This window comes from Staurois parvus, unplaced genomic scaffold (genome assembly GCF_062004578.1).
Source record: "Staurois parvus isolate SC_StPar_1 unplaced genomic scaffold, SC_StPar_1.0 ptg001930l, whole genome shotgun sequence".
In the NCBI taxonomy this organism is placed as follows: domain Eukaryota; kingdom Metazoa; phylum Chordata; class Amphibia; order Anura; family Ranidae; genus Staurois; species Staurois parvus.
The window spans coordinates 250,717-277,898 of NW_028319726.1; the positions used below are offsets into that span (position 1 = coordinate 250,717).

At 46.8% G+C, this 27,182-nt stretch overlaps 1 protein-coding gene across 2 annotated transcripts; it reads left to right on the plus strand.

The window, feature by feature from the left end:
* The first annotated feature begins 1,490 nt into the window (after nucleotides 1-1,490).
* Nucleotides 1,491-25,843, plus strand: LOC149433235 (mid1-interacting protein 1-B-like). 2 transcript variants are annotated; one of them, XM_089664517.1, is made up of 2 exons: nucleotides 1,491-1,609; nucleotides 24,849-25,843. In XM_089664517.1, exon 2 carries the CDS (start codon nucleotides 24,881-24,883, stop codon nucleotides 25,346-25,348), a length of 468 nt encoding a protein of 155 aa, XP_089520643.1. In that variant the 5' UTR covers nucleotides 1,491-1,609; nucleotides 24,849-24,880; the 3' UTR covers nucleotides 25,349-25,843. The 2 variants fall into 2 exon arrangements, with proteins under 2 accessions (XP_089520643.1, XP_089520644.1); XM_089664518.1 differs by lacking the exon at nucleotides 1,491-1,609 and adding an exon at nucleotides 21,578-21,600.
* The last annotated feature ends 1,339 nt before the right edge of the window (nucleotides 25,844-27,182 follow it).

Consider the following 27,182-nt stretch of genomic DNA (forward strand, 5'->3'; position numbering starts at 1 on the left):
GCAAGTCAGATGGAGCTCCGCCTCATTTCCTGGCTGGAGGACGCCCGGCATCATCTAGCACTTTGCTTCCCAGCCTGACTGTTCCTGGCCCCGCCCCTTTCATTCAATAGATTTCACTTTCAGCCTGGGTTCACACTGATGCCGTGCGCAATTCACATCGGTCATCGGCGATTTCCGCGCCACATCACAATCGCACCCCGTCATACAAACCGCTGCGGGTGTGTATCTTAAATTAACGACACCCCCAGGGGCGGACTGACCATTTGGAAACTCGGGCACTGCCTGAGGGCCCGGGGTCAGTAGGGAGCCCCATGAGATGCCCCTGGTACCTTTTTCATAGGCTTTTTTGAGTTTGGGCAAGGACACAGGGGCCCCATGATCCCCTATTGAGGGCCCGGAGTCAGTAGGGGGCCCCATGAGATGTCCCTGGTACCTTTTTCATAGGCTTTTTTCAGTTTGGGCAAGGACACAGGGGCCCCAAGATCCTCTATTGAGGGCCCGGAGTCAGTAGGGGGCCCCATGAGATGTCCCTGGTACCTTTTTCATAGGCTTTTTTCAGTTTGGGCAAGGACACAGGGGCCCCATGATCCTCTATTGCCCGGGGGCCCCATGAGTTGTCAGTCCACCCCTGGATAGATAGAGAGATAGATAGATAGAGAGATAGATAGATAGATAGATAGATAGATAGATAGATAGATACAGGGGCGGACTGACCATTTGGAAACTCGGGCACTGCCCGAGGGCCCGGGGTCAGTAGGGGGCCCCATGAGATGCCCCTGGTACCTTATTCATAGGCTTTTTTGAATTTGGGCAAGGACACAGGGGCCCCATGATCCCCTATTACCCGGGGGCCCCATGATCCCCTAGTGCCCGGGGGCCCCATGAGTTGTCAGTCCGCCCCTGGCATCATGAAGGGTTGGTCGAATTTTGACATCAATGGTGGCGCCACCAGATTACAAAACGAACAAAATGTTTGATTTTGTAAAGAAAACTCTTTCAGAATTGGACCCACGTATGGCCTGCATTAGGGTTTACATAAAGAGGAATAATGACGCCTCCTCACTGCCTGTCAAACGCCCTCTGAAAAGCGATCCACCGCAGAGTGTTAACGAGCCCTTTAATTACTATGAAGGCATCACCGCCACTGGCGAAGGAAGAGTTAAAGAAGTGGGCGGGACTCCATCACCAGACAAATAGAAAACATCCCTTTTAACCCTCGCAGTCTCGGCGTACTTTGGCTCGCTGTCCCCGGCGGCACCAACAGTCCCAGCCAGGCAGAGGCCAGCTCAGGTCCACCACATATAGAGGGACACATTCTGCCAAAGGAAACGCAGAATTCCAAATTCTAAACAGCAACAATAAATTTCCTCTGGCAGTGAAGGGGTAAAAGGAAACTGGAGGGGGGCGGGGCCGACTTTCCCCAGCCAATAAGAGGACAGCAGTGATCATGCTGGCGCTGGATGGGGTTCTCCATAAATAGAGCTGTCATCAGGAGGCTGCAGCTGGTGGGCGGGGCTGACCACAGGTGCCAAGTTTTTAAAGAAAGAGCATCGTAGTCGGTGTGTGAGATCTGCTGGGAGACTGACAGAGGAAGGATGCCACTCTGATGGTAAATCCATGGAAGGGGCAGGGGGGGGGGGGTCACACACAGGGGTGGACTGACAACTCATGGGGCCCCTGTGTCCTTGCCCACACTCAAAAAAGCCTATGAAAAAGGTACCAGGGGCATCTCATGGGGCCCCCTACTGTCCCTGGGCCCTTGGGCAGTGCCTGTGTTTCCAAATGGTCAGTCTGCCCCTGGTCACACCATGCAATGATTGCAGACATCTCACCCTCTTAGAAGAAACTTTGTAGCCATCCTCATCAGATCTCAGTGCAGGGTGGAAGTTGTGTTGGGTGTGTCAGGGGTTTGGGTTACTTTGTTGCAGTTTTATTGTGTTTCACTTACAAAGTGACAACCAGATAATGTGTACAACCAAAGATTTTAAAAATGTTCTAGAATCACTTGGCTTTGTTTTTTTATATTTTATTTTCTAATTTTTTGTTTGTTTTTGTCTGGTCTTCCAGGTCCACATCAGTGGCATGGGTCTGTCACACTAGTAATGAATAGCTGTGATTGCAATGGGTGTTTATTTCTAAACACTTTGCTTTTTGTTTTTGTTTTTTTTTTATATTCTTGTTTTGTTTCTGATCTTCCAGGTTCACATCAGTGACATGGGTCTAACATTGGCAATGAATGGCTGTGCTGGCAACGGGTGTTTATTTCTAAACACTTGGCTTTGTTTTTGTTTTGTTTTTTATATTTTAATTTTTTTTTAATTGTTTTGGGGGGATTTTGTTGTTTGTCTGCTCTTCCAGCTACACATTAATGGCATGGGTCAGTCACACTGGCAATGAATGGCTGCGATGGCAATGGGTGTTTATTTCTAAAAACACATGGCTTTGTTTTTTTGTTTTTTTTAAATTATTTTTTGAGCAATAAGCCTGATTTTTCCTGGCAATTTTTTTGCAGTAAGACTGATTGTCCTTATCAATGGCAATTTTGTATCATTAATGGCCCCAGTGGCAATAATCTAGCAAAGGCTGGCAATGGTGTCTTATTTCTAATTACATTTGGTGTGTGTGTGTGTGTGTGTATATGTATGTATATGTATGTATGTATGATTTTTTTTTTTTTGCAGTGGCCCTGTCATGTTGGCGCTTTTTGTTCTGATCAGCAGGGAATTTGTCTGCTGATCCCCTGTTTGGAGGCAGATCGGATGGGTGACAGGTCCCTGTCTGCTTAGTTTCTGCAACATGGACACAGAGCCTGCTCTCCTCTATGGGCAGCTGGGAGGAAACACTGCTGTCCATTTAGGCTGGGTTCACATCTGTGCAGGTGGTGCCGCTGAGGATCCGCACAAAAATCCGTGCACCTGCACCACCCACACAGAGGAATGCAGACCTACGGGTGGGTGCCACTACTTCTAATGGCACGCCGCCCGCACTGGAAAACACAACTGTACTGGCGGGACTTCTTCTCTGCGTGTCACGGGAGTCCATTCAAATGAATGGGCTCTCGTTCCTGTGCAAAATGTGACCTGCACAGCCGCATATATGCGAACCAGGGGTTACACCTGGCTGCCTCCGGTCCGGTCTGCCTAGATGGAAGACCTGATTGGACCTGGAGGTAGGCGGTTGTAAATGGGATACCTGCCAATCCATAGGAATACATGGACCTTCTGATTGGGTCGGCCTGAAAAACTGACAGGTGGACTTGATTGGGTTGTCTGTGTGAAAGGGCCCAAAGCCTGATCCTCCAGGTCCACATCGTGCCGGCCGTGGGGTAGCGTGGTGGGTGCGCTGTGCTGGCAGTATGGTAGCGAGGTGGGTGGGCCACACAAAGTGGGGTAGCGAGGGGGGTAGCGAGGGGGAGGGTCTATCATGCTGGCAGTGGGGTAGCGAGGTGGGGTTGGCAGATCCTGCAGTGGGGTAGCGCAGTGGGGCTGGCTGGGCCAGCCACGGGGTAGCAAGGTGGGTGGGCTGTGCTGGCAGTGGGGTAGCAAGGTGGGAGGGCCACACGAAGTGGGGTAGCGAAGGGGAGGGTCTATCATGCTGGCAGTGGGGTAGCGAGGTGGGGTAGCGAGGTGGGTGGGCCACACACAGTGGGGTAGTGAGGGGGGGTCGATCGTGCTGGCAGTGGGGTAGTGAGGTGGGGTCGGCCACAGGGTAGCGAGGTGGGGTCGGCCACAGGGTAGCGAGGTGGGTGGGCCGCGCCGACAATGGTCTGATTTCTAGACACACTAAGCTTTTTAAACATTTGTTTATTTGAAGAGTAAATGTGGTTTCCCGGCCCATGTCACATTGGCAATCGTGAAGCGCAGCTCGGCCACACTGGTAACTGTATCAAGGGTTGGCAACTGTTACAGAATTGTTCTCCAAAGCCTCTTTATTGCTAAGAAAAAAAATGGAATTGCAGTCCATGAATGATCTGTATTGCAGCGTTTCCCAGCGATTTGTAGCTCAGTTGCTGAGCGGTTGGCTTTGCACAGGGTTTGTTTCTAGGAAGGCCTCATTCACACAGGTGACCGGGGAAGAGGAACGGGTGAGCTATGGTTTTGCCAACCTAAGATGGCACGCAGCCACCTCAGGGTTGTACATACACAGGCCATGGCCGTGAAGCTTTGCTTTGTGGTTGCAGTAAAAATGATCCCCCCTGTTGTGTTCCAAGAGCAATGCCATTGCCAAATGTGACCCATTCAAGTGAATGGAGCTGTGCCGCGACCACGTGCCAAATGCTTGGTTCAGTTGTGGCGCGGCGTTACATACACAATGTTTCTATTTGCTTTGCAAAAAAAAATGCATTTAGGACACGTCATCTCCACCTGAATGCCTGGCAGCCACTGCTTTACTGTCCTCTGGAAAGCAATCCACCATGGATTGCTTTTTAGAGGTGGCAAGCGCTGTCATCTGTGAATAAGCCCTCACTTGTCTTTTATAGCTACCATGTTATCCCATCACAAGCCCCCCCCCGGCTCATTTACCAACCAGCCTGCAACAAAACCGAATGAACCCGGTCTAAAAAAAAAAAAAATCATGTTAAAAACAAGGTTTGGTTGCATGAACTGCATGTGATTTGGGTAGGAGTTTTTCCTGTTCAAATTGTATGCTATTTTGCAGTGCGATTTGCACCCATAAATTTTTGTATTGACGCGTATTGCACCGCAAAGTATCGGCGAGTACTTGACCACGTGTGTGTGTGTGTTTTCTCATTTGGGTTTTTTTGGTAAGTTATCGGTGCCTATGTGGGTTTCCTCAAGGTGCTCCAGTTTCCTCCCACACTCCAAAGTACCTGAAATGAATAACTCGGTGCATCCCTAGTTTCCAGCACTGCATTCTGGTGTCAATGGGCCCTAAATTTGTAGTCAGTCAGGCCCTTCCACTGTATGGCGGTCAGTCTAAAGGAGAGTGTACAATTAGATTGTTATGTATGGGACAGGGGCGGACTGACAACTCATGGGGCCCCTGGGCAATAGGGGATCATGGGGCCCCTGTGTCCTTGCCCAAACTCAAAAAAGCCTATGATAAAGGTACCAGGGGCATTTCATGGGGCCCATGTCCTTGGCCACACTCAAAGCACACCCAAAAAAGCCTATAAAAAAGTACCATGGGGCCCCCTACTGACCTCGGGCAGTGCCCGAGTGCTCGAATGGTCAGTCCGCCCCTGGTATGGGGGGAGGTTTAGGATGAATATGGGAAACGTTTGTCCTTGCTGAAGGAAGGAAACTCTCCCCTCCCTCCCTTCTGTCTGCTGACGCTTGGGGTCTCCCTGCTTGGACCCCCATTGATCAGCTGCTTGGTGGTGCTGATGATCATTAGACCCGTCCCGGCACAGGACTGTCTGCCTTCATCAGTCGGGTTCTGGAAGCTCTTCTAATGCTCTTCATTACAGAATGTGCTGTGGAGGTAGTCTGATGAAAAGCACATTGTTGAGGGGGGGCCGGGTTGGGGGGGTGGTATGCGGTGCTTTCCACATTCCGGGGGGATCATGAATGTAAAAAGTACATTTCGGCCAATTCGGAGAGCGCGCTGTGAGGTGCGGTTGGCAGTCTGAGTCATGATGGTGGGAAAGTCACTGACTCATATCGGTCTCCTTGGAAATGACTGCCATTGGAACTATGAAACGCTAGAGCAGGAGTTGAGTCATTTCCCACCGCAACCTACTACTAAAGCTTCCCATCGAAGATCGAAATTCAGCTGGTCTAGCAGAGACTGGCTGCATTGAATCAGCGGCCCATCGATTTCTGCCAAATGGAATGCTGGAAGATTTCCATCCGAACAGTGGGCTGCAGTGCTGATCCGTGGATTCTGACAGCAGGGACTCCCGCCTCCCCCCACTGTCAGAATACAATGGCACAGTAGGGAGGATTCCTCCACCCATCTTGTGTGTAGGGGGATCCCAGTGCCTGATTACCAGATAGGCAGAGTAGGCACCTGCCTATGGGCCCCATGCTGTTAAGGGCCCTGCAGCAATTAATCAATATAATTGTTGCATGTTGGGGGGGGGGGTGGAGTAAAATGAAGCTTTCTTATGCTGTTGACGAAAGACAGAAAAGGAATCGACTCAGAGATGAGAACCTTACATCAGACATATACGGGCAGCACAGTGGATAAATTGTTAGCACTTCCGCCTGGCAGTACTAGGGTTGCTGGCTCGAATCCCAACCACAGCACCCCCTGCCTGGAGTTTGCATGTTCTCCATGTGCTTGTGTGGGTTTCCTCCCACACTCCAAAGACATGCTGGTAGGTAAATTGTCCCTTGTATGTGTATGTATGAATGTGAGTTGGAGGTCTTAGATCAGGGCTTAAAATTTCAAGTCTAGACCAGGGGCGGACTGACAACTCATGGGGCCCCCGGGCAATAGGGGATCATGGGGCCCCTGTGTCCTTGCCCAAACTCAAAAAAGCCTATGAAAAAGGTACCAGGGGCATCTCATGGGGCCCCCTACTGACCCTGGGCCCTCAGGCAGTGCCCGAGTTTCCAAATGGTCAGTCTGCCCCTGGTCTAGACGTACTAGCCAGGCACAAACCTTACTCTCCACCAGTTGCCCCACCCAACCATGCCCAGGTCCGCCTCCAACCCCACCTCCAGCCCTGCCCCCAACCACGCCCCCTTAAAGCTTAAGAAATTGCATTTTTCTTTAGAATAGTCCAAAATATACAAAACTGCAATTATAACATAACTTTATTTATGCCAATTTAAACATAACAGCAATAGCTTAATAGCAATAGGAAGCAATCAAAATATCAAGTTTTACAGGTTTAAACCTGTAGTGAACATTTTGTATTTTTGTTTCTCCTGCGTCTTTAACCCCTCGCCTACCGGGCACTTCTACCCCCTTCCTGCCTACCGGGCACTTCTACCCCCTTCCTGCCTACCGGGCACTTCTACCCCCTTCCTGCCCAGGCCAATTTCCATCTTTCAGCGCGATCACACTTTGAGTGACAATTGCGTGGTCATGCAACACTGTTCCCATATGAAATTTTTTATCATTTTTTGAGAGCTTTATTTTGGTGGTATTTTATCACCTCCTGGGTTTCTTTTTTCTTAAACCAAAAACCACTGAAAATTTTGAAACTTTTTTTTTTCTTAGTTTTTGTTATAAAATTTTGTAAAGTGATTTCTCTCCTTCACTGATGTGCGCTAATGAGGCTGCAGTGATGGGCACTGATAGGCTACACTGATAGGTGGCATTGACAGGCAGCACTGATGCATGGCACTGATTGGCATTGACTGGCAGCATTGATAGGTGGCACTGACTGGCACTGATGGGTGACACTGAAAGGCAGCTCAGATGGGCACTGATGTGGCATTGATGTGCACTGGTAGGCGCTGATATGTGGCACGAGGCACTGATGAGCACTGACACAAGGCACTGATGGACACTGACAGGTGGCACTGCTGGGGCTACACTGATCATCAGGGCACACTGATGCCCAGTGCCCTAATGATCAGTGTACATGTCCCCTCTGCAGAAAGCCGATTACCGGCTCTCCTCTCCTCTGTCAGCGTGACAGCTAGAGAGGAGAGAAATGCCGATAACCGGCATTTCCCTATTTACATTCGATCAGCTGTGATTGGACACAGCTGATCACATGACTGAGCCGACATCTTTGGCTCTTTCCGTGATCAGTGATCCGCTGTGTCCGAGGGACATAGCGCACTGCCGATCGCCGCGCTACACACGCCGTGAGCCGCGTATGCGTGGTGAGAATGGGAGGACGTCATATGACATCCTCCCAGAACGGGAGAACCACCTTGCATCCGTCATTGTACTATATGGTGGGCGGGAGGTGATTAAAAAGACTTTAGTAACTTCTTTTAAAAGATGTAAGTTTAGTTTACAGAAGTATAGCATAAGAAAGTGCTTATTTTGATGCCAAAAAACATGGAATAATAGTTACTGTAAACATGTATTATCTCCAGCAGAGACCTTGGAGAAGTGCAGCATTAAGAAAAAAAGTGCATCTTTTGATGGCCAAAAAACATTGTATAAAATAAACAACAATAGTAAACATTTTGCATTTTTTTTTCTCAAGCATGATCTCAATAGAGCTTAGAGAAGTAGTACATTAAAAAACAAAAGTGCTTTAGATGCCAAAAAATGGCATAATAGTAAACCTTTTACCAAAGATGTGCTAATAGAGCAGCCATGGTGTGTTGTACAGCAGGACCAAGACTTGTGGAATACCCTTTTCCTGATTCAAAATATCACTTCAGTGGCTGTGTGGATTGCCTTCTATTCAATTAAGAAAAAAAACAGATTTTTTTGGATGACAAAAAGCAGTAGGAAGCCAGTTTCACATCAAGATTTGCTTTGGTTTTCATTCTACAGCAGGACCAAGACTTGTGTAATACCCTTTTTCTGATGAAAAATACCACTTAAATGGATGTGTGGATTGCAATCTATTTCAGGAAGAAAAAACACACTACGGCGGGGGGGGGGGGGGCGGACCTCTCCTCGAGTCCACTGCGGCGGGAGGGGAGGGCGGACCTCTCCTCGAGTCCACGGCGGCGGGAGGGGAGGGCGGACCTCTCCTCGAGTCCACGGCGGCGGGAGGGGAGGGCGGACCTCTCCTCGAGTCCACGGCGGCGGGAGGGGAGGGCGGACCTCTCCTCGAGTCCACGGCGGCGGGAGGGGAGGGCGGACCTCTCCTCGAGTCCACGGCGGCGGGAGGGCGGACCTCTCCTCGAGTCCACGGCGGCGGGAGGGCGGACCTCTCCTCGAGTCCACGGCGGCGGGAGGGCGGACCTCTCCTCGAGTCCACGGCGGCGGGAGGGCGGACCTCTCCTCGAGTCCACGGCGGCGGAGAGGGTGTCTCCCCTCAGCGGAGAAGAGTGGACCTCTCCTGCACCTGTCCCCTCAGCAGCACTGCCAGTGTAATGGCGATGCCGAAGAAGTTGGAAACTGGAACTCTGCTTCACAATGAGGCTTGGAGTTCAGGTGCAGCCGCTCCATCATCTGTGCTCGCCATACAAGAATTCTCCTCGCATTTGGCGAGCGGCTTTTTCAAGCCCTTTCTTAGATTGTACGCCCCTTGAGGGTCAGGGACTGATGTGAATGTACAATATATATGTAAAGCGCTGCGTAAATTGACAGTGCTATACAAGTACCTGAAATGAACACTCTATAGAGGAAATCCTGTATTAATGTGATGTACCCAAAAACAACATAGTACATCCACCATAGACGTCAGGATCACATTCGTCTCTTCGTTCAGCTGCCAGTGTGACATGTTGGTACAACCCATGTAGGTGTAATGTACAGTAGTGATGGCAATCTCCATCTAACGGCCAAAGTGCTCGCTACTTGGCTCAATGTCATCCCTCTGTGTGCAGGGGAAGCCTCCAGACACCTGAGGGGGCCACAAGGTGTTCAGGGCCCAGGCACCTCCTGAGTTTAATCTGGTTGTGGGGAATCTGGTCCTTTGGCCATCTATGGCCAGTGTTTAGATTTGTACCTTCCCAGGAAGTCCACCCCTCCACACTCTGGGAGAAGGTGAGATCATGTGATTATCCCCCCCCCCCAAAAAAGGGGGCCCCAAGGTTACATAGTCTGGCTGAAAAATACAAAAGGTGTTCAGTGCCCAGGTGCCTCCTGAGTTTAATATGGTTGCGGGGAATCCGGTCCTAGGCCTTCTATGGCCAGTTGTAGATTTGTACCTCCACATTTTGGGAAGGTGGGATCATGAGATTATTTACCCCCCTCCCAAGACCGGGCCCCAAGGTGTTCAGTACCCAGGTGCCTCCTGAGTTTAATACAATTGTGGGGAATCCGGTCTTTTTGGCCATCTATGGCCACCCCCTCCACACTTTGGGAAGGTGAGATCATGGGATACCCCCTTTCCCAAGCAATGAACTCGTGTCCCTTCAAGAACTATCCCCCTTGTCTCTGGAAGGTTGCACCTTTTAGGAGATATTTACTTTAGTATCAGACGATGACGTCACCGGCGCATGCGCACTGCACTCTCAGTGGATGGCATGCCGTTCATTGAGAGCTGTGCTGTGGCCGTGACTCCTGATGCCATCACAGCTCAACCATTCAAATGGCTGGAGCCCGGGAACCTGGAAGACAGATGGTGAAAATGGAAGCCCTGTCAGTGGTGGGAGTGTGCTATTGGAGGGGGCTTTGTATTACGGCAAGTCTGTCATTAATGTACTAGTATGTGATACATAGTGGCACAGCATGACATCCTCCAGGGGCTGTGTGTGTGTGTTGTGTGTGTTTTGTGTGTGTGTGTTTTGTGTGTGTGTGTTTTGTGTGTGTGTGTTTTGTGTGTGTGTGTTTTGTGTGTGTGTTTTGTGTGTGTGTTTTGTGTGTGTGTTTTGTGTGTGTGTTTTGTGTGTGTGTTTTGTGTGTGTGTTTTGTGTGTGTGTTTTGTGTGTGTGTTTTGTGTGTGTGTGTTTTGTGTGTGTGTGTTTTGTGTGTGTGTGTTTTGTGTGTGTGTGTTTTGTGTGTGTGTGTGTTTTGTGTGTGTGTGTGTTTTGTGTGTGTGTGTGTTTTGTGTGTGTGTGTGTTTTGTGTGTGTGTGTGTTTTGTGTGTGTGTGTGTTTTGTGTGTGTGTGTGTTTTGTGTGTGTGTGTGTTTTGTGTGTGTGTGTGTTTTGTGTGTGTGTGTGTTTTGTGTGTGTGTGTGTTTTGTGTGTGTGTGTGTTTTGTGTGTGTGTGTGTTTTGTGTGTGTGTGTGTTTTGTGTGTTGTGTGTGTTTTGTGTGTTGTGTGTGTTTTGTGTGTTGTGTGTGTTTTGTGTGTTGTGTGTGTTTTGTGTGTGTGTTGTGTGTGTGTGTGTTTTGTGTGTGTGTTTTGTGTGTGTGTGTGTGTGTGTGTGTGTGTGTGTGTGTGTTTTGTGTGTGTGTGTGTCACCTCCCAGCTACCCATGTGAAATGGCCTTAAGGTTTATGAAACCCACAACATACGATATATTTTAGTTCAATTAAACATTTTCTGTGCCTTTTTTTGTTTTCAAATATCTAATTGCTTTATGTCGGGCCCTGTGAACATTTGGCACGTTTGCATTATCTCTATATAACATGCATTTTGATGAAAATCTATCAGATGCAGCAAGCGATACTTTCACTCATAGGTGTGAACCGGGCCTTATGGGTGATTCATTTTTGGCACACAATGGCAGTTTGTCTTTTGGCTGTTTTTTGGGTTACTTTTGGTGTGGTGGTGGGTTTTTTTTTCTTTGTGACGTAAACCGTGCTGGGACATGTTCTTGAAATTGTGCGTTGGCTGACATTCCATGCTGCATCCGCTCATACCCGACATGCAAATAAAGTGTCTGTACTGCAGCAGGAAGGGTGTGTTTCCTATTAGTAGCCACTTCGGGCTGAATCTGGCTGACCATTGGCTGCATGCTGGGTTGCTGAATAGGATTTTGGGACAGGATATCGGTGTAGAGGGGTTACCGGGTAGGAAGTCGGTGGTGTGATGGGGAAACTCTTGATCTGTAAATGTCATGCCCAAGGATGGTGTTAGACATGCTGTCTTCCCGTACAGCGCTCATTGTGTTATTGCTCAGATTACCTTAAGGATGGTTTACGCCATGACGTCTGCATTCCAGATGTTTCTGCATGCTTTTGATGCATTTTTGAATGTTTGATGCGTTCTGCTTTCATTTTTTTTTCTCTTAAGGGTATGTGTTTGATGCTTTTTGCTGTATTCCAGATGAGAACTGTTCTTTTGATTGCACATGTGAAGGAGGGCCATTTAAATCCATGCTACACACTGTGCATGTGTTTTTTGTTGCAGAATAAAACTGCACTGGAATGTATCTGGTGTGTAAATGAGCCCTAAGTCCCTGGTCACACTGGGTGCGACTTGGCATGCAATTTGCACGCCCTGCAACTTTCAAATCGCATGCCAAGTTGCACCCTATTGTCTGCAATGACAGCGGTTATATTGGTGCGGTTCTGACTTGGTCGGAGCCGCACCGACTTCTAAAGTAGTACATGCGCTACTTTTTGGTGCAGTTTGCATGACGCGTGTCCGATGTCTTGCAAATCGCACCTGAAATCTGCACATCCCCCTCAACTTTGAAATTGCGCAACTTCACTGTAAGTCGCACAATTTCAAAGTCTGGCTTGATGTGACCGTGGGGTTAGTGTATCTCTATCCAGGAACAAAATGTTATCTTGCAACTTGCCAACCCTATGTATGGGGGTTCCATTCGTTTTTTTTTTTTTTTTGTCCCGTCCCCCCCCCCCCCCACCTGGGTACAACAGTCCTAGGGTGGCGACGCTCATTGTTCTGTATCTATGGGGAAGCTCATTGTACTGTATCGGGAAGCAGTGTTGGTACAGAGTGTTAAGGCTACATTATAGGTCCTAGTATACTTCTGATCACACTGCAGGCACAGGACAAAGCTGGATTTTGTTTTTGGCAAGGTCAGCAATGTGCATGGTGTTCTTGTGGTGGGTTTTTTTATGCCCTTGAACTGGCAATTTGCCTTAAAATGTTACTATACCCACAACAGTACAATCAGTCTGTATATGCAGTAAAGCATGCTTGTTATACTCACCTAAGGGGTTAATCCTCTGCATTGTGTAAAAATGCCTTTTGGATTCTGTTTTTCTCTGCCCCTCTTCAGATGTCTACCTAAGACAGACTGAACTGTATCCACATGCTCAGTTTAGTGTGTATTGAGGTTTTTCTTTCTTGGGAAAGTGCATGTGATCAGCACAGGGCCGATCAGCACTGTCCAGAAAGAGGTCAGGGGTTCTGCATCCTCCTAGAGCAGAAAGAAAACTCCTCCTACAAACTATAACCAGTGCTCTGCTGGACACTGATAGAAGTCGCAAGACTGCTATATACTACTGAGAAGGAATTTAGCAGTTTTTTTATTTACTAAAATAATTGTATTTCCATGTGTACTGAGACCTGATATGGTGGACGCGGGGTCCGGGGGAGAGGGGGTATGGTGGACGCGGGGTCCGGGGGAGAGGGGGTATGGTGGACGCGGGGTCCGGGGGAGAGGGGGTATGGTGGACGCGGGGTCCGGGGGAGAGGGGGTATGGTGGACGCGGGGTCCGGGGGAGAGGGGGTATGGTGGACGCTGGCTCCTGCTCCGAAGTGAGGCGGACTCTCCCCAGACAGCTTGGTCTGGGTCCACACCCAGTCCTCCTGTAGGAGGAGCCCAGAGTGGGGAGTTTGAGAGCCGCACAGAGCACGATTTCTTGCAATTTGCACTGTGATTTCAATTATATTCTATTTATATTCTGTGCTTCCGTTTATGAATGGACAGAATCCTTCAGGGATCTGTTTACTGACCTGCAGACAATATCACGCACATGTACGCCTGCTCTGGTTCATGGGCGCACTGCACATTTCCCGTCTCAGGGCCGCTGTCTCCTGGGAATGTGGATCCCCGTTCTCGGGTCCCAGTGACTGATTGCTGTATGATCCGTGTCGACAAAGCTATTAATTAATTTTCCTGTTGCCTAGGCTTTGATTGGCTCACAACTGTCACATGGCACCTGGGCAATATCTGCACCCTGTACCATGTTAGCTGTAGCCAATCACAGGTCACTAGAGAGGGTTAGTCATTTGTGACAGTTTAAATCTGCTGTTACAATGATCTTCGTTGTAACAGCAGACAAGTGGTAAAAATCCCTAATAACCCCCTCAGAGTACTATGGTGACACGGAACTACTCTGAAAGTATGTAAATTTTTTTTAAAAAATTAAGAAAACTGATTTAAAAATTGAATAAAATATTAAATTTTTTTGTTACATACTGTTAAGTGTCCCTGATCACCTCTACACCAGGGAGATTATTTATTATACAGGATTTATATAGCGCCGACAGTTTGCGCAGCACTTTACAATATAAGGGAGACAGTACAATTACAATACATTTCAGTACAGAAGGAATAGGAGGACCCTGAGCCTGGGAGCTTACAATCTAACTCTGTACTGCACTTTCACACAAATTTCTATACACTTATTGGGGGGTTTTTTCTTTTATACCAAAGACGTAGCAGAATACATTGTCCTAATTTGACAATTTGACTTTATTGAATGTTTTAGAGCAAGGTAGAAAGTATCTTATTCAAATTTTGTTGGTTTTTTTTTTTTTGTTTAGGTCGTGAAATTTAAAACAGTGGTGATCAAATACCACCAAAAAGCTCTATTTGTGTGAAAATTGATGATTTCATTTGGGTACAGTATTGTATGACTGTGCAGGAGCGAGTTGGTGTTCATAAACGGCGCCCGCCATTTTTTGCCTGTGCATGCTTCCTGGCAGCGCGTGGCACTGCGATCCGGTGCCCGCTGTGTTCAGAGGATCGCTGTACGGGACCTCTGTGTGAGGTCCTGATCATGTGATCAATGATTGGCCAATAAGCAATATGTCACTTCTGACATTGTTTACTACTAGTGAAATCTGTAAATGATCAGAGATCACATGGTACAGGGCTATTCACTACAGCCTTGTACCATGTAATAAGCTGTAACCAATCACAGCTCTCACCGTATTTCTCAGTGGCTGCAAGAATGCAGCTAGAGGAAAAATGATTGCTTTTACAGCCTTTTTGGGTGTAAAAGCAATTCGTGTAAAAAAATAAAAAAAAAATCACCCCCCACAAGTAGTACAGTGTCACTATGGTGACAGTATGTTAAAAAAATAGACAAATAAAATAAATGTGAAATCTTTGAAAAATTATAATTTTTGTTTATAAACTAATTTGGGTTCTTTTTTTTACAACAGAGCTGAATACATTTTTGGCTAAGATTTATGAATATTTGCAAAATGTTATAAGACACTTTTTTTCAAACTTTTTGGACTTTCATTTATAAAGTAAAAAAAAAATTAAAATCCCAGTGGTGAATAAATACCACCAAAATAACGTTTTCTGTCATTAAAAATGCTAAAATGTTATATGGGTACCAGGGGCGGACTGACAACTCATGGGGGCCCCCGGGCAATAGGGGATCATGGGGCCCCGTGTCCTTGCCCAAACTTAAAAAAGCCTATGAAAAAGGTACCAGGGACATCTCATGGAGCCCCCTACTGACCCCGGGCCCTCGGGCAGTGCCCGAGTTTCCAAATGGTCAGTCTGCCCCTGATGGGTACAGTGTTGCATGACCGCACAATTGTCATTCAAAGGTGTGATAGCGCTGAAAATTGGCCTGGACAGGAAGGGGGTAAGTGTTTTGTACTTGAAGTGGTTAAAGTAGCACAGGCCTGAATAGCAAAAATGACCTGGTCATGAAGGGGGTAAAATCCTCTGGAACTCAAGTGGTTGGTGACCCTCTGTGCCCTTACTAAGGCAAACTGGGTTCCTTTATTGGAGAAACTAAGCTTTCTGTATTATCTTTTGCTTATGGTCCATGTAACTGGCATGGCAGATGTGTCCTCGCCTTACATATGTTGTGCTAAAATTTCTCCCCCACCCCAACATTGGGAAGTAAGATACTAAATAAAATGTAGATGACATTTTTAATCAATCTCCTGTCACTCTTGTGTCCTCCAGTGCTCTGTCCTCACAATTGTTTCTGTAGAAGCACAAACAGGAAAATGTTTAAATTTCACTCTTCCTTCCTCCTTTTAGTCTGAGACCCGACCTCTGTACAAATAATGCGCATTTGATAGGATTGCTAGGTCCAGTTGGCTGCACACCTCCTTAGGCATTAATGCCCTGTGCTGTGATCAGGCTCATAAGGGCTCCTCAAACCGCAGAAGATTAACACCCCCACAAGTTCCCATCTTCAGGTTTGAGATTCTGGATTAAAAAATAAATTTTCTGAACAGCCATAGTATTGGGACTTGTGATTTTGAGATGTGATTTTGCTTAGGGACCCAAAGGCTGCCATCCATTCAAACGAAAGACCGGTGCAAGGGGCCAACTTTCAAGGTTTTTGTTAGAGCTTCAGCCGAGGTTCCAAAACTTAACCTGTAGTTGCTGACTTTTAAAAAAACAAAACAAAAAAAAAACTCTTAAACTGACAGTCAGACAGGGGCGGACTGACAACTCATGGGGCCCGTGTCCTTGCCCAAACTCAAAGCCTATGGAAAGGTACCAGGGGCATCTCATGGGGCCCCCTACTGACCCCGGGCCCTTGGACAGTGCCCGAGTTTCCAAATGGTCAGTCTGCCCCTGGTCAGACTCGCACCCCTCCAGCCTGTGTCTTAGAATAAGAGGGAGGTGAATTCTCCCTCAATCAAGATGAAATATCCCAACCCCATGTGTTTGGTTAGTGAGTATGGAGAAGGGAGTGGGCTGTCATTTACCACTGTGTATACACCCACATATCTGACTTTAGTCACAAGGGCTGATGTGGTGGGGAGGAATGGGCAGCACAGTGGCTAAATAGTTAACACTTCCACCTGGCAGTACTAGGGTCGTTGTTTTGAATCCCAGCCATGGCACCATGTGCCTGGAGTTTGCATGTGCTCCCTGACTGCGTGGGTTTCCTCCCACACTCCAGACATGCTGGTAGGTTAATTGGATCCTGTCTAAACTGGCCCTAGTATATATGACTGTGACCTTAGATTGTACGCCCACTGAGGGTTAGGGACTTTTGTGAATGTACAATATATACTGTATGTTCAGCGCTGCGTAAATTGATGGCGCTAGATAAGTACCTGAAATAAATGCCCCACATAGAAACTCACTGAAAACTGAGCATGTGCAGGGTTGCTGCTACAGCTGCAAAATCCATAGCTGAATTGGGGACATGGACAGGAGAGGGAGATAAGAGCAGCAGGATCAACAAGGTTTTTTCAGAATACAGGAAACAAATCAGTGACTCGGTATGAGCCGCATATAATACAGCATTTACTGTTAAATGTGTGGTGTTTGTGTTTTTGTTTTTTTTTCTTTTTTTTTCTTTTTTTTTTTTTGTGGATTTGGTAGAAGCAAGAGTTTCAGCAGTATAAGATCTACTTAAAGCTGTTTACACACCGTTCACATTTTTATTAGATTCCCTCTGGCTTGTCCAAAATACTGAGACGAGGTCAGCCAGTGCTGATGGTTAAGGTGATGGGGTCAGGGGGGTGGGGATGGTGCACACTGCATTGAAATGTATGTAATGTTGAAGGTGGTGATGGGTCAGGGGGATGGGGATGGTGCACACTGCATTGAAATGTATGTAATGTTGAAGGTGGTGATGGGTTCAGAAGGATGGGGATGGTGCACACTGCATTGAGATGTATGTAATGTTGAAGGTGGTGATGGGTCAGGGGGATGGGGATGGTGCACACTGCATTGAGATGTATGTAATGTTGAAGGTGGTGATGGGTTCAGGGGGATGGGGATGGTGCACACTGCATTGAGATGTATGTAATGTTGAAGGTGGTGATGGGTCAGGGGGATGGGGATGGTGCACACTGCATTGAGATGTATGTAATGTTGAAGGTGGTGATGGGTCAGGGGGATGGGGATGGTGCACACTGCATTGAGATGTATGTAATGTTGAAGGTGGTGATGGGTTCAGGGGGATTGGGATGGTGCACACTGCATTGAGATGTATGTGGTGATGGGTCATGGGGATGGAGATGGTGCACACTGCATTGAAATGTGTAATGTTGAAGGTGGTGATGGGTCGGGGATGGTGCACACTGCATTGTAATGTTGAAGGTGGTGATGGGTTCAGGGGGATGGTGCACACTGCATTGAGATGTATGTAATGTTGAAGGTGGTGATGGGTCAGGGGGATGGGGATGGTGCACAATGCATTGTAATGTATGTATTGTTGAAGGTGGTGATGGGTTCAGGGGGATGGTGCACACTGCATTGAAATGTATGTAATGTTTGGCATGTGCTAAAATGGTACCAATAGCTGTGGTGGACAGCAATAAACAGAAATGAGCATGAATGTGGGTGAAGAGTGGCAAAGGTGTCGGGGGGGGGGGGGGGCGCAGGTCTCCACTTTAATGCAGAAGACTAAGCTGGTTTCTTCTGTATTTAAAAATCCTACTTGTCCACCTATTTGTATTACTAGCCCAAAGCTCCACTTTAAGTTTTGTTAAGCCAGGTGATGCCAACATGGACACCTACATCTCGAATGTCAGACAATTCGGCATCAGCAGTTGGCTGCAATTTGAACCATGTTGGGCAGACTTGAAGATGGCACTGGACCCAAAACCTAGTACTTTGGATGAAGAACTCAATATTCTGTGCTGTTCATGTTTAAAATGTTTTGGATGGTTTGAACCCTTTATTTAAAATGTTATGAAGTTGAAAACTGGCTTGCACCAGTGCTTTAGTTGCCGGCCTTTGGGCCGGGTCACTGAGCAAAACACATCTGTCCAAAACTTTGGCTTGTGTGCAGCTCCTGAACAAAAGCTTATTATTCATGCCTGCTGTGATGAGGCATGATGGGTAATGTAGAACAGGAAAACCATGAATAGGGACTTCAGCCAAAAATATTCTGTAACTTGTATCTGGCCTTCTAAAGAGCTTCACCTATAGAATAACAAAGGATGTGTTTGATATGTCGCTTCCTTGTATTGTACGTGAATCTGCACACTGGTGACACTGGATTTTCAGGCCCTTCAATGTGATCACATCCTTGTGAAATGTAAAGTAGAACTAGAGGCAATTTTTTTTTTTTTTTTTTGTGGTTATAATTCTGTAGCAATCTGTGTCCCATCAGGGAGTTTTCCCTCAACTTCCTGTCCATAGGCAACAGTCAATGAGGAAATCCCTACAAATTAAGAAAAAAAAATCCATTGGTCACCAGAACTAGTCTCTATTAGAAGATTTTCCCCTCTAACGCTGTGCTGGGGACAACCCAAAATTTTGGGTTTTTCTTTCCCTTTTGAGCCCCCCATCACCACAGCTCTGTCCAGTACAAGTTTTTGCCTTTTTTAGTTTTTCTTTAGGGTTAGCAATACCTAGTTCTCCTCTTTAGCCCATCAGCTGAGTGAGAGAAATCCAATAAGACTCCTTATAGCATAGATCTGTGGTCTCCATACTGCAGCCCGAGGGCCAGATGTGGCCCTCTGCTAGCCTTTTCCAGCCCTTGGGGTGTTATTGCTCCCACTGGCACCAACAGTGGGGCATAATTTGTACCATTGGGGGCAATATTCCTTCCATGAATACCAATGATGGCGCACTACTACTCCTGACCACCAACCCTGACAGTTTATTCTTACTGATGCAGGGCCTGAGACCTTTTCTACCCCCACTGGCCACTATGTGCCTTGCTTAAAGCGGAACTCCACTCAACCTATCAAAAATAAGTCGGCAGCTACAAAAACTGTAGCTGCTGACTCTTAAACAAAACAGCCACTTGCCTGTCCCCCGGTCCTGTGGTGTCCCCCCGCAGCGCATTTCACCAGCTGTCCTGTGTTCCAGGAGGTCGGCATCTTCACTATGGGCACCCGTCTGTGATAGCTTGCGGCTTCAGAGCCATGTACCAACTGCGCATGCGCAAGTAGCGCTGTGCTTCATGAAAGGTTCTGTAGTCTTCTGGGACCTGTCGCGTGTCTGAAAAGACTAGCGTGAGGGAGGACACCTTCCATTTCCGATCACCTAGGTGACCGGAAGTGGGAGCGGGTACCTGCTCCCCAAAGGTGCCAATCCTTAATGGGGAGCAGTCCTTAATGCGGAACCTCCCCTTTTGGGTGGAGCTCCACTTTAAAGACTGAAGGACCGTAAACTGACCCTTTTTTATTTAAAAAGCTTGGAGACGCCTGGCATGGATGAAGGAATCTCCACTGTCAGCTATTGTATTCCACCAGTCATGGTGGACTGATGGGATGCGGTCACTATTTGAAAAATAAAAGCTGGGTGGAAATTGGTTGACCAATCTGTTTGTTGTGCTGGGTAGTATCAATGGGGCCACCCATGGTTTGGATTTCAGATGAGTTGACCACAATTGGAGCTGTATATGGTCAGCATAACCCAGTAGCGTCATAGGCATTTGAAGGACTTGTGTGGCACTCCAAAGCTTTTAAAGACACCTGTTGTCATTCAAATGTAAACAAAAAACTATGGTTAAATGCACTTATCTTTTATGCATGGGTTTTGTTTTTTTTTGTTTGTTTTTTTTGTTAAGCCTCCCTTGTTTAGACCTCAAAGTCCTGAGATGTCTGTGTGCCACCATCTTGGATGGAGTGTCAATAGCTGCAGCCTACTCAAGTGACTCTACAATATTTCTTTGCTTCCTCCCCCAGTACTTTAAATGTAGGGAGATAAGTGGGGTGGTGGTGCAAGACCAGCACAGACGTTCTAAACTTGAAGGGACCTATTGGACGATTCCAATATGCTATTTAGGAGGTTACTCAATCCACCAGTTTGTGTGGATGGTAAAATCTATTGAATGTGTTCCTTGCCCCCCTGCCCCAATATAGCCCACTACATTGCAATGGATTAGACTTCTTGAGTGGTCAAATTTTCTGGCAACTTCAAACATGTAGACTAGGTGCAGCATGATGTGGCAGGCAGTGAGCATAGCGTGCAAATTTGTCAAAAGCAATTTATTGTAGAAAAGTCTGGCAAAATCAGGCCTGGCTGAAGGCACAACTGTTCGAAGCCACTTAAAACCATACAGTGGTGGGACAGCAGTCTGAAGACCCAAAGATACTGACAGTCTGCCAAGAGGAGCAGAATGTATCCTGACCAGTCCAACCCAAGTGGGAAGGCTTCTTGTAGATGTAGTCTGTGCTCTCCTACTCCTCCAGAACCTTTCCTGATCTTTAAGCACTGTCCTGAACAGGTGGGGGATCTGTCTCTGTGCCAGTGGCTTGCATAAAGTGCACCAAGTCCAGGAGACTCTTTAAACTCTGCCTGACCCAAGATGGCCACCACAGTCACAAGGGCACTAGTATCCAATCAAAGTTCCTCCCCATCTGCGTTGCTGCCGTGGTTGAGCACCACCTGCAGTGGAGAACACAAACTGCACCTTTCTACACATTGCAAGTTGGTGAAAACTCCATTTATGGAATGGAAACGCTGCAATGTCTGGTATAAAACCTGAATCCTGTGGTCTTTATATTTTTCTGGAACTTTGGTGTGTGTTTTTTGGTGTGTGTTTTTTGGTGTGTGTTTTTTGGTGTGTGTTTTTTGGTGTGTGTTTTTTGGTGTGTGTTTTTTGGTGTGTGTTTTTTGGTGTGTGTTTTTTGGTGTGTGTTTTTTGGTGTGTGTTTTTTGGTGTGTGTTTTTTGGCTTAGAGGGTTTATAGTCCTTGTTGTTGGAGTGATTCACTTTGTCTAGCGTCAGGGGTGGACTGACATCTCATGGGGCCCCCTGACCCTCGGGCAGTGCCAGAGTTTTCAAATGGTCAGTCCGCCCCTGTCTGGCGTCCGTTATTTCTAGGCCTAATGCAGACCATAGATGGGGAGAAAAACGGCCGATTTTTCTTCCGAAAATAAAACCGGCCGATTATCTTATCGTTAGTGGACGATTTTGTGGGCCGTTTTTCGTGTATTTTGGACTTTCAGATTATCGGTGATGTTGGAAAATTTTCGAAAAACTCCCGACTTTATCCTCATTGATGGTCAAAAACGAACGATCGTTTTCCGAAAAAGGATCACAAAGGCCACAAAATGACATCATTTCCCGTTATAGGTTACTCATTAATCGGCCGATTTTCGTAATAATTGGTGGTCAGGTAAGTTTTTTAGACCGACCGATAGTTCGTTAATCGGCCGAAAATCTGCCGTTTTTCTCCCCATCTATGGCCTGCATAAAGCCTAGTACAAACTATCAGACAATCGTACAAAAAATACCGCTTTCAAAGCAATTGTACAATAATCTGGTGCACAGCTTTCGTCCAAAATTATTCAAAAGGATAATCAAATTTCTTGTACAATACCAGAATGTTTTTGTTTAATCCAGTACAGTTTTTGTCTGAAAATGCAGTACAACACACATTTTTGAATTTTCCTAACTTTAGTAACCTTCTTTTAATATGAGGCTAGCATGCAAAAAGACGGTCGTTCGTCCAATATTCTCATCATGTGTATGGGGCTTAAGTGAGGGCAAATCAAAGGGTGGCCACAAAGCCAAATTATGCTCCGTTGCTCAACTGGGGAGATTTCCTGTCGCTGACCGTACCAGCACAAGTAATGTGAACAGTCACCAGGAGTGCATCCTAATACTTCACTTTTCTGCTAAAGCAAGGTTTCTCAATTAGGGTTCCTCCAGGGGTTCCTTGAGCAATTTCTGTGCCTCAGATAAGTTCCCACTGACACCATTGATCTTTTTATCTATCTGTAGGGGGGGATTTTTCCCAATGACTAAAAGTGTAAGGAGCATTCTTCCCACTGACCATTACACTAATGTATCATGAGTTGTAGAGTAATTTTTTAGCAGAGGTTCCCTGAGACTGGAGGTTTTTTAAAGGGTTCCCCTCTGTCGAAAGTTGAGAGGCTGTGCTAGAGTTTGATGTCCACTATCCACTGGTTGAAACCCTTGAGACTGATTCTCAAAACTGACCATCAAACAATAAATGGCATAGACATTCATCAAATGTCTAAATGTTCTAGATTCCCTTCCTTTCACCTAACTGTATTGTTGAACACCATACAGATACTCTTTAAAGATAAGATCAGTGTATTTTCTTACTGTACAGAACCCGGACACCAAGAGAGTAAACAAGGTCTACAGTGTGGCTACTGCACCAGGCAGTTAAGATAATGATCAGTCACACCCAAACAAGTCATCTTTCATGATAAACAGGTCAAGCCAGACATTTCAGACCACAAACCTTTTTAATTGTGGATTAACTCCAGCAATAATTTGGGAATGTTCCTGACTTCCAAAGTTCTGGTGCAGTTGTCATAGTTCTGAATCTATTCAATCCTCCATCTTCACAATAAAATGTCATAAAACATGTCTGGGAGAAAAAATGGGCTGCAAGTATTTTATTTATCCTAGATTGTAAGCTCGAAAGAGCAGGGCCCTCGATCCCCCTCATGTTTTGCATTGTGTTGTTGTTGTTGTTCTGTCCCCCATTGTAATGTACAGCGCTGAGCGAACTATTGGCGCTTTATAAATACTGTGTTATAATATCAGGGGTGGACTGACAACTCATGGGGCCCCCAGGCAATAGGGGATCACGGGGCCCCTGTGTCCTTGCCCAAGCTCAAAGCCTATGAAAAAGGTACCAGGGGCATCTCATGGGGCCCCCTACTGACCTCAGGCAGTGCCAGAGTTTCCAAATGGTCAGTCCGCCCCTGGTATTAGCGCAAATAGGTTTGCTCATTGCTGTACATTATAGTGGGGGACAGTACATGAGACAATACACGAGGGGTTCGAGGGCCCTGCTCTTTGAGTTTACAATCTAGGAGGGAGGAGATAGTGGCACAGGAGGAAGTGGCTGTGGGGGATGGAGTGGTAGGAGGCGTGGAGGAGATTGGCAGTTAGGTGAGGGGGGGTAGGCTTCCCTGGTGCACCTAAAGGTGAGGGTAGGTGACAGTCTGGATTGGGGTAGTGAGTTCCAGAGGATGGGGGAAGTCCTGCAGTCGGGTGTGGAAGGTGGAGACCAGTATTTTAAAGATAAGTGACCTATCAGTATGCCCCTAACTTGCTGTGTGAACCTGTGTACCAAAATCCTGACCTACATTGTTGGACCTGCCTTCTAGGCTACAGAATTCCACCCATTTACTCTGTCCCTCTCTGGTTGACTGCAAAAGAAGTTGTTGTATGCATGCAGACCTGCTTGCCTTGACTCCCAAAATCCTGTCCACACTGTGTAGAGAAACTGCCCTTGGGAGATGTAGTTCTGGGGATGTGCCTGAACCAAATTCCTAACCAGCATTGTCCAGCTGGGTATACATGCATTCAAAGTTCGGTTGGTTCCTGCTGAACCTTCCAGACTTCATCTGTATAGCACAGTCTGTTCAACAGAAGCCAGTTATTGGACTGGCTTCTGTGGAATGGTCCTGCTGGAAAACCAGAATTCCATCAGCTGTTACCACTGTTCAGCCACCAATGTATACCCAGCTTCAGCCTTGCTACAGAACCCCTACCCCCACCCATTTGTTACATTCTACATGCATTTTTTCCCCAGAAAGTGCTGCTTGCCTAGACTTTTTTGGAGCAGTGGTGATGAAATGGCAGACTGTGGTCTGGACATGGACCAAGCGACGCTCCTGTCTGGACCATCAGTCTGCAGTGTCTGGTCCTTGCTGCTCAGCAGTCATTGGATGCTGGGATCACCAATTGTTCTAGCAGCCAATGACATAATGTGTGCCCCACCCCCTGTAGCAAACTTCTCTGCCCAGCTTCTGCCCCCTGCCTGCTTGACTACATGGACATTATCCATCAGGTACAGGTATACAGTTTCCTTTCATGGGTTCTAACAATCTGTAGATGTGCTGTTCTGGATCACAACTGATTTAGAAGGGTACTCTGAGGGGGAAACATGATCTATGGGGGCACTCTGTTGGGGGGCACTCTGATGGGGGGAACCTGATATATTTTTGATGGACATGCAATGACTACAAACTTGAGATTCAGACCTCAGCTGGAAGACTATTTTAGGGTCTAGACCTCCTTGAAATTCAATTCATTACCCCTGCTCTAGAGCCTGCCTATGCAGTGTAGGAAATGGGATCTTGGGAGATGTAGTTTTTGGGAATGAGTCTACACCAATAGAATGACCATCAGCTGCCCTTGCTAGAATTTTAACAAGTTGGGTAACCTTGCAGAGACTAAGTTGTTTTTCATTAAAGGAATAAGTACACTTTTGGGAGGCATCGAATGTACTATATTTTATCTTACAGAATTATTTTGAATATTTTTGGGTCATTTTTGCTTTCTTGAGTGTAGCGACAAAGCTCGCATGTGCAGATGCCAAACAGAATTGTTTGAAAAGTACATTTTGATAGCTAATTTTTTTTTTTTCTTTCCCAGATTTCTAATCTGACTGAGGAAAAGGCTACACAATGGAAGTGTCAGAATACAGTCCCCAGCGCCACTCCCTGCTGGATGCCATCCACAGATTCAACACTGCCACGACCATCATGGATGAAACAATTATGGTTCCCAGCATGCTGCAGGACATAACCCCTACCAAGGAGGAAAATGGAGACAATATGAATTCCAAAGATGTCGTAGAAAACAGGAACCTGTATGACTCTTACCTTCTCCTAAAATCTCTAAGACACGATATGAAGTGGGGGATTCACTCAGAAAAACAAATTGTGGAAAAACACTGCCCTGACACGGAGGATGACCAAGGGGAAGAGACGGGAGACCTGGTGGACCAATTTCAGCACCATCTTAGGGGACTCCTGTCTGTCCTGACAAAGCTGACCAAAAAGGCCAATCTTTTGACCAATTGCTATAAGAAGGAAGTGGAGATTGGAAACTCGACCAATGGACTTTACTCAAAGAGCAACTACTACTACTAAAGAACCAAAAATGGCTTTGTTTCAAGGAGTTGGGTGTTTTTTCTTTTTATAGAGAGATTGTGTTTAATTAGTTGACATGGAATCCACTTTAGACTGTATGCACAGCTGCTACTCCAGCAAACCAGGTCCACCATTTCCCAGCACAAACCTCTTCAGGGTCTTCGAGGCGAGGCCTAGAGCGTATGGTTTTGCTGGATGGCGTCCACTGGGATTCAGCAGACTATTGTAGCTTGTAGATGTACAAGTCAGACTTGAATAGGTTTCTGGTAAACCTGTTTTTTCTTTTATCAGCCTGCAAGAAGGGCTCTGGCAGTATGTAGTTCAGCCACTTTGTACACTGTCTTCCCACCTTGGGGTGTGTTCTAGCTGTGCGCATTCTCTCTTGCCTTTTCTTCGCACAGAGTGGCAAGTGGAAGCCTTGCCAGTTGGTAAACATGAGATGTGAGTCGTGTGTATTTGTTACAAGACTGAAAGTGATAAAACTGTAAAGTTTAATCTGTGTCCTGTGCTTTCTAAACACTTTTTTTTTTTTTTCACCCCCCAAATCTTCGAGCACAAACTTCCACGTATAAACGTCATACTTGTAAAACCAAATAACTTGACTGAACACTCAAGGTTTTCTCAACCAGGGTTCCATGGAATCAGAGTTCCTCCAGAGGTTGCTAGGGGTTCTATGAGCAATTCTTGGATAGGATCCGACTGACCCCATTGATCAGTAGGGGGGGGGATTCTTCCCAATGACCAAGTATAAGGAACATCCTTTCCACTGACATCACACTAATGTATCGTGTTAGTCATTTTTAGCAGGTGTTCTGAGATCGGAAAGGTATTTCAAGGGTTCCATTGGTGTTGAGAGGCTGCTCTATATGCTCCAATAAACTTTGTATAGCCCCAACTAGGCAAGGGTTAAAGCCAAGAGCAATGTCAAACCTACAATATCAGAGGGGCTGCCCCTGCTTTGTAAGGGTTAAACGCTTTTGAAGGGCACCATTAAAAGGTTTACTTTCCTTACCTCACTCCCCCTGCAGTCAATACTTTTCTCCTACCTCTAATGCTTGGGTGGTCTGTCCTCCCTTTTTTTTTTTTTATATTTTTTTTTTATTTTTTTTGTTTTACAATGCTGGACTGCTGGTCCTCCATTGTAGATGTTGGGTGCAGGGCAGGCAAATGGGGTGGGTGAGACGGGCAGCTGCTCTGGGCACAATGGTATCATGTTAGGTGGGGGCACCATATGGACAGTTCTTGCCTACAAGTTGACAGGAGTAGTGATGGCAGCATGACTATACCTGGCTTGCCTCATCCAGAGCTAAGCTGACATATCTGGAGAGGAGAGCTCGGAGGAGGGACAGGTTGTATCTCTTCTCCAGTCCCTATCTAGGAGGGGCTGGAGAAGAGATGCAACCTGTCCCTCCTCCAAGCTCTCTCCTCTCCAGATCTGTCAGCTTGGATAGGCCATGGGTAAGGAAATTCTGCACAGTGGCATCTCCAGTTGGCCCTGATGCTTCAATCCTATAGCCCCCCCAATAGTGCTTCAATTTTGGGGGCAAGAGGGAGAAGGCTTTTGGTGACCCAATGCTCATTTTGGGGATGGAAGGATGCCATTTGACATCTTCGCCCTGGGCACTAGATGTATTGGGAGTGCTTATGGACAGAGCTAGCACCAGCATTAGGAATCTACCTTTTGGATGCCAGGATAGCGGGGCAGTAAAATCCAAATCCCCAGCCTCTTGCTGGGGCAGAGGGTGTATAGCTCCTGGCAGGCTATCTTGTGATCAGTAAGTGGACTGGGGAGGCTCTGCTGGGCCCCTCTGTGCTGTCATTCATGGTGCAGATC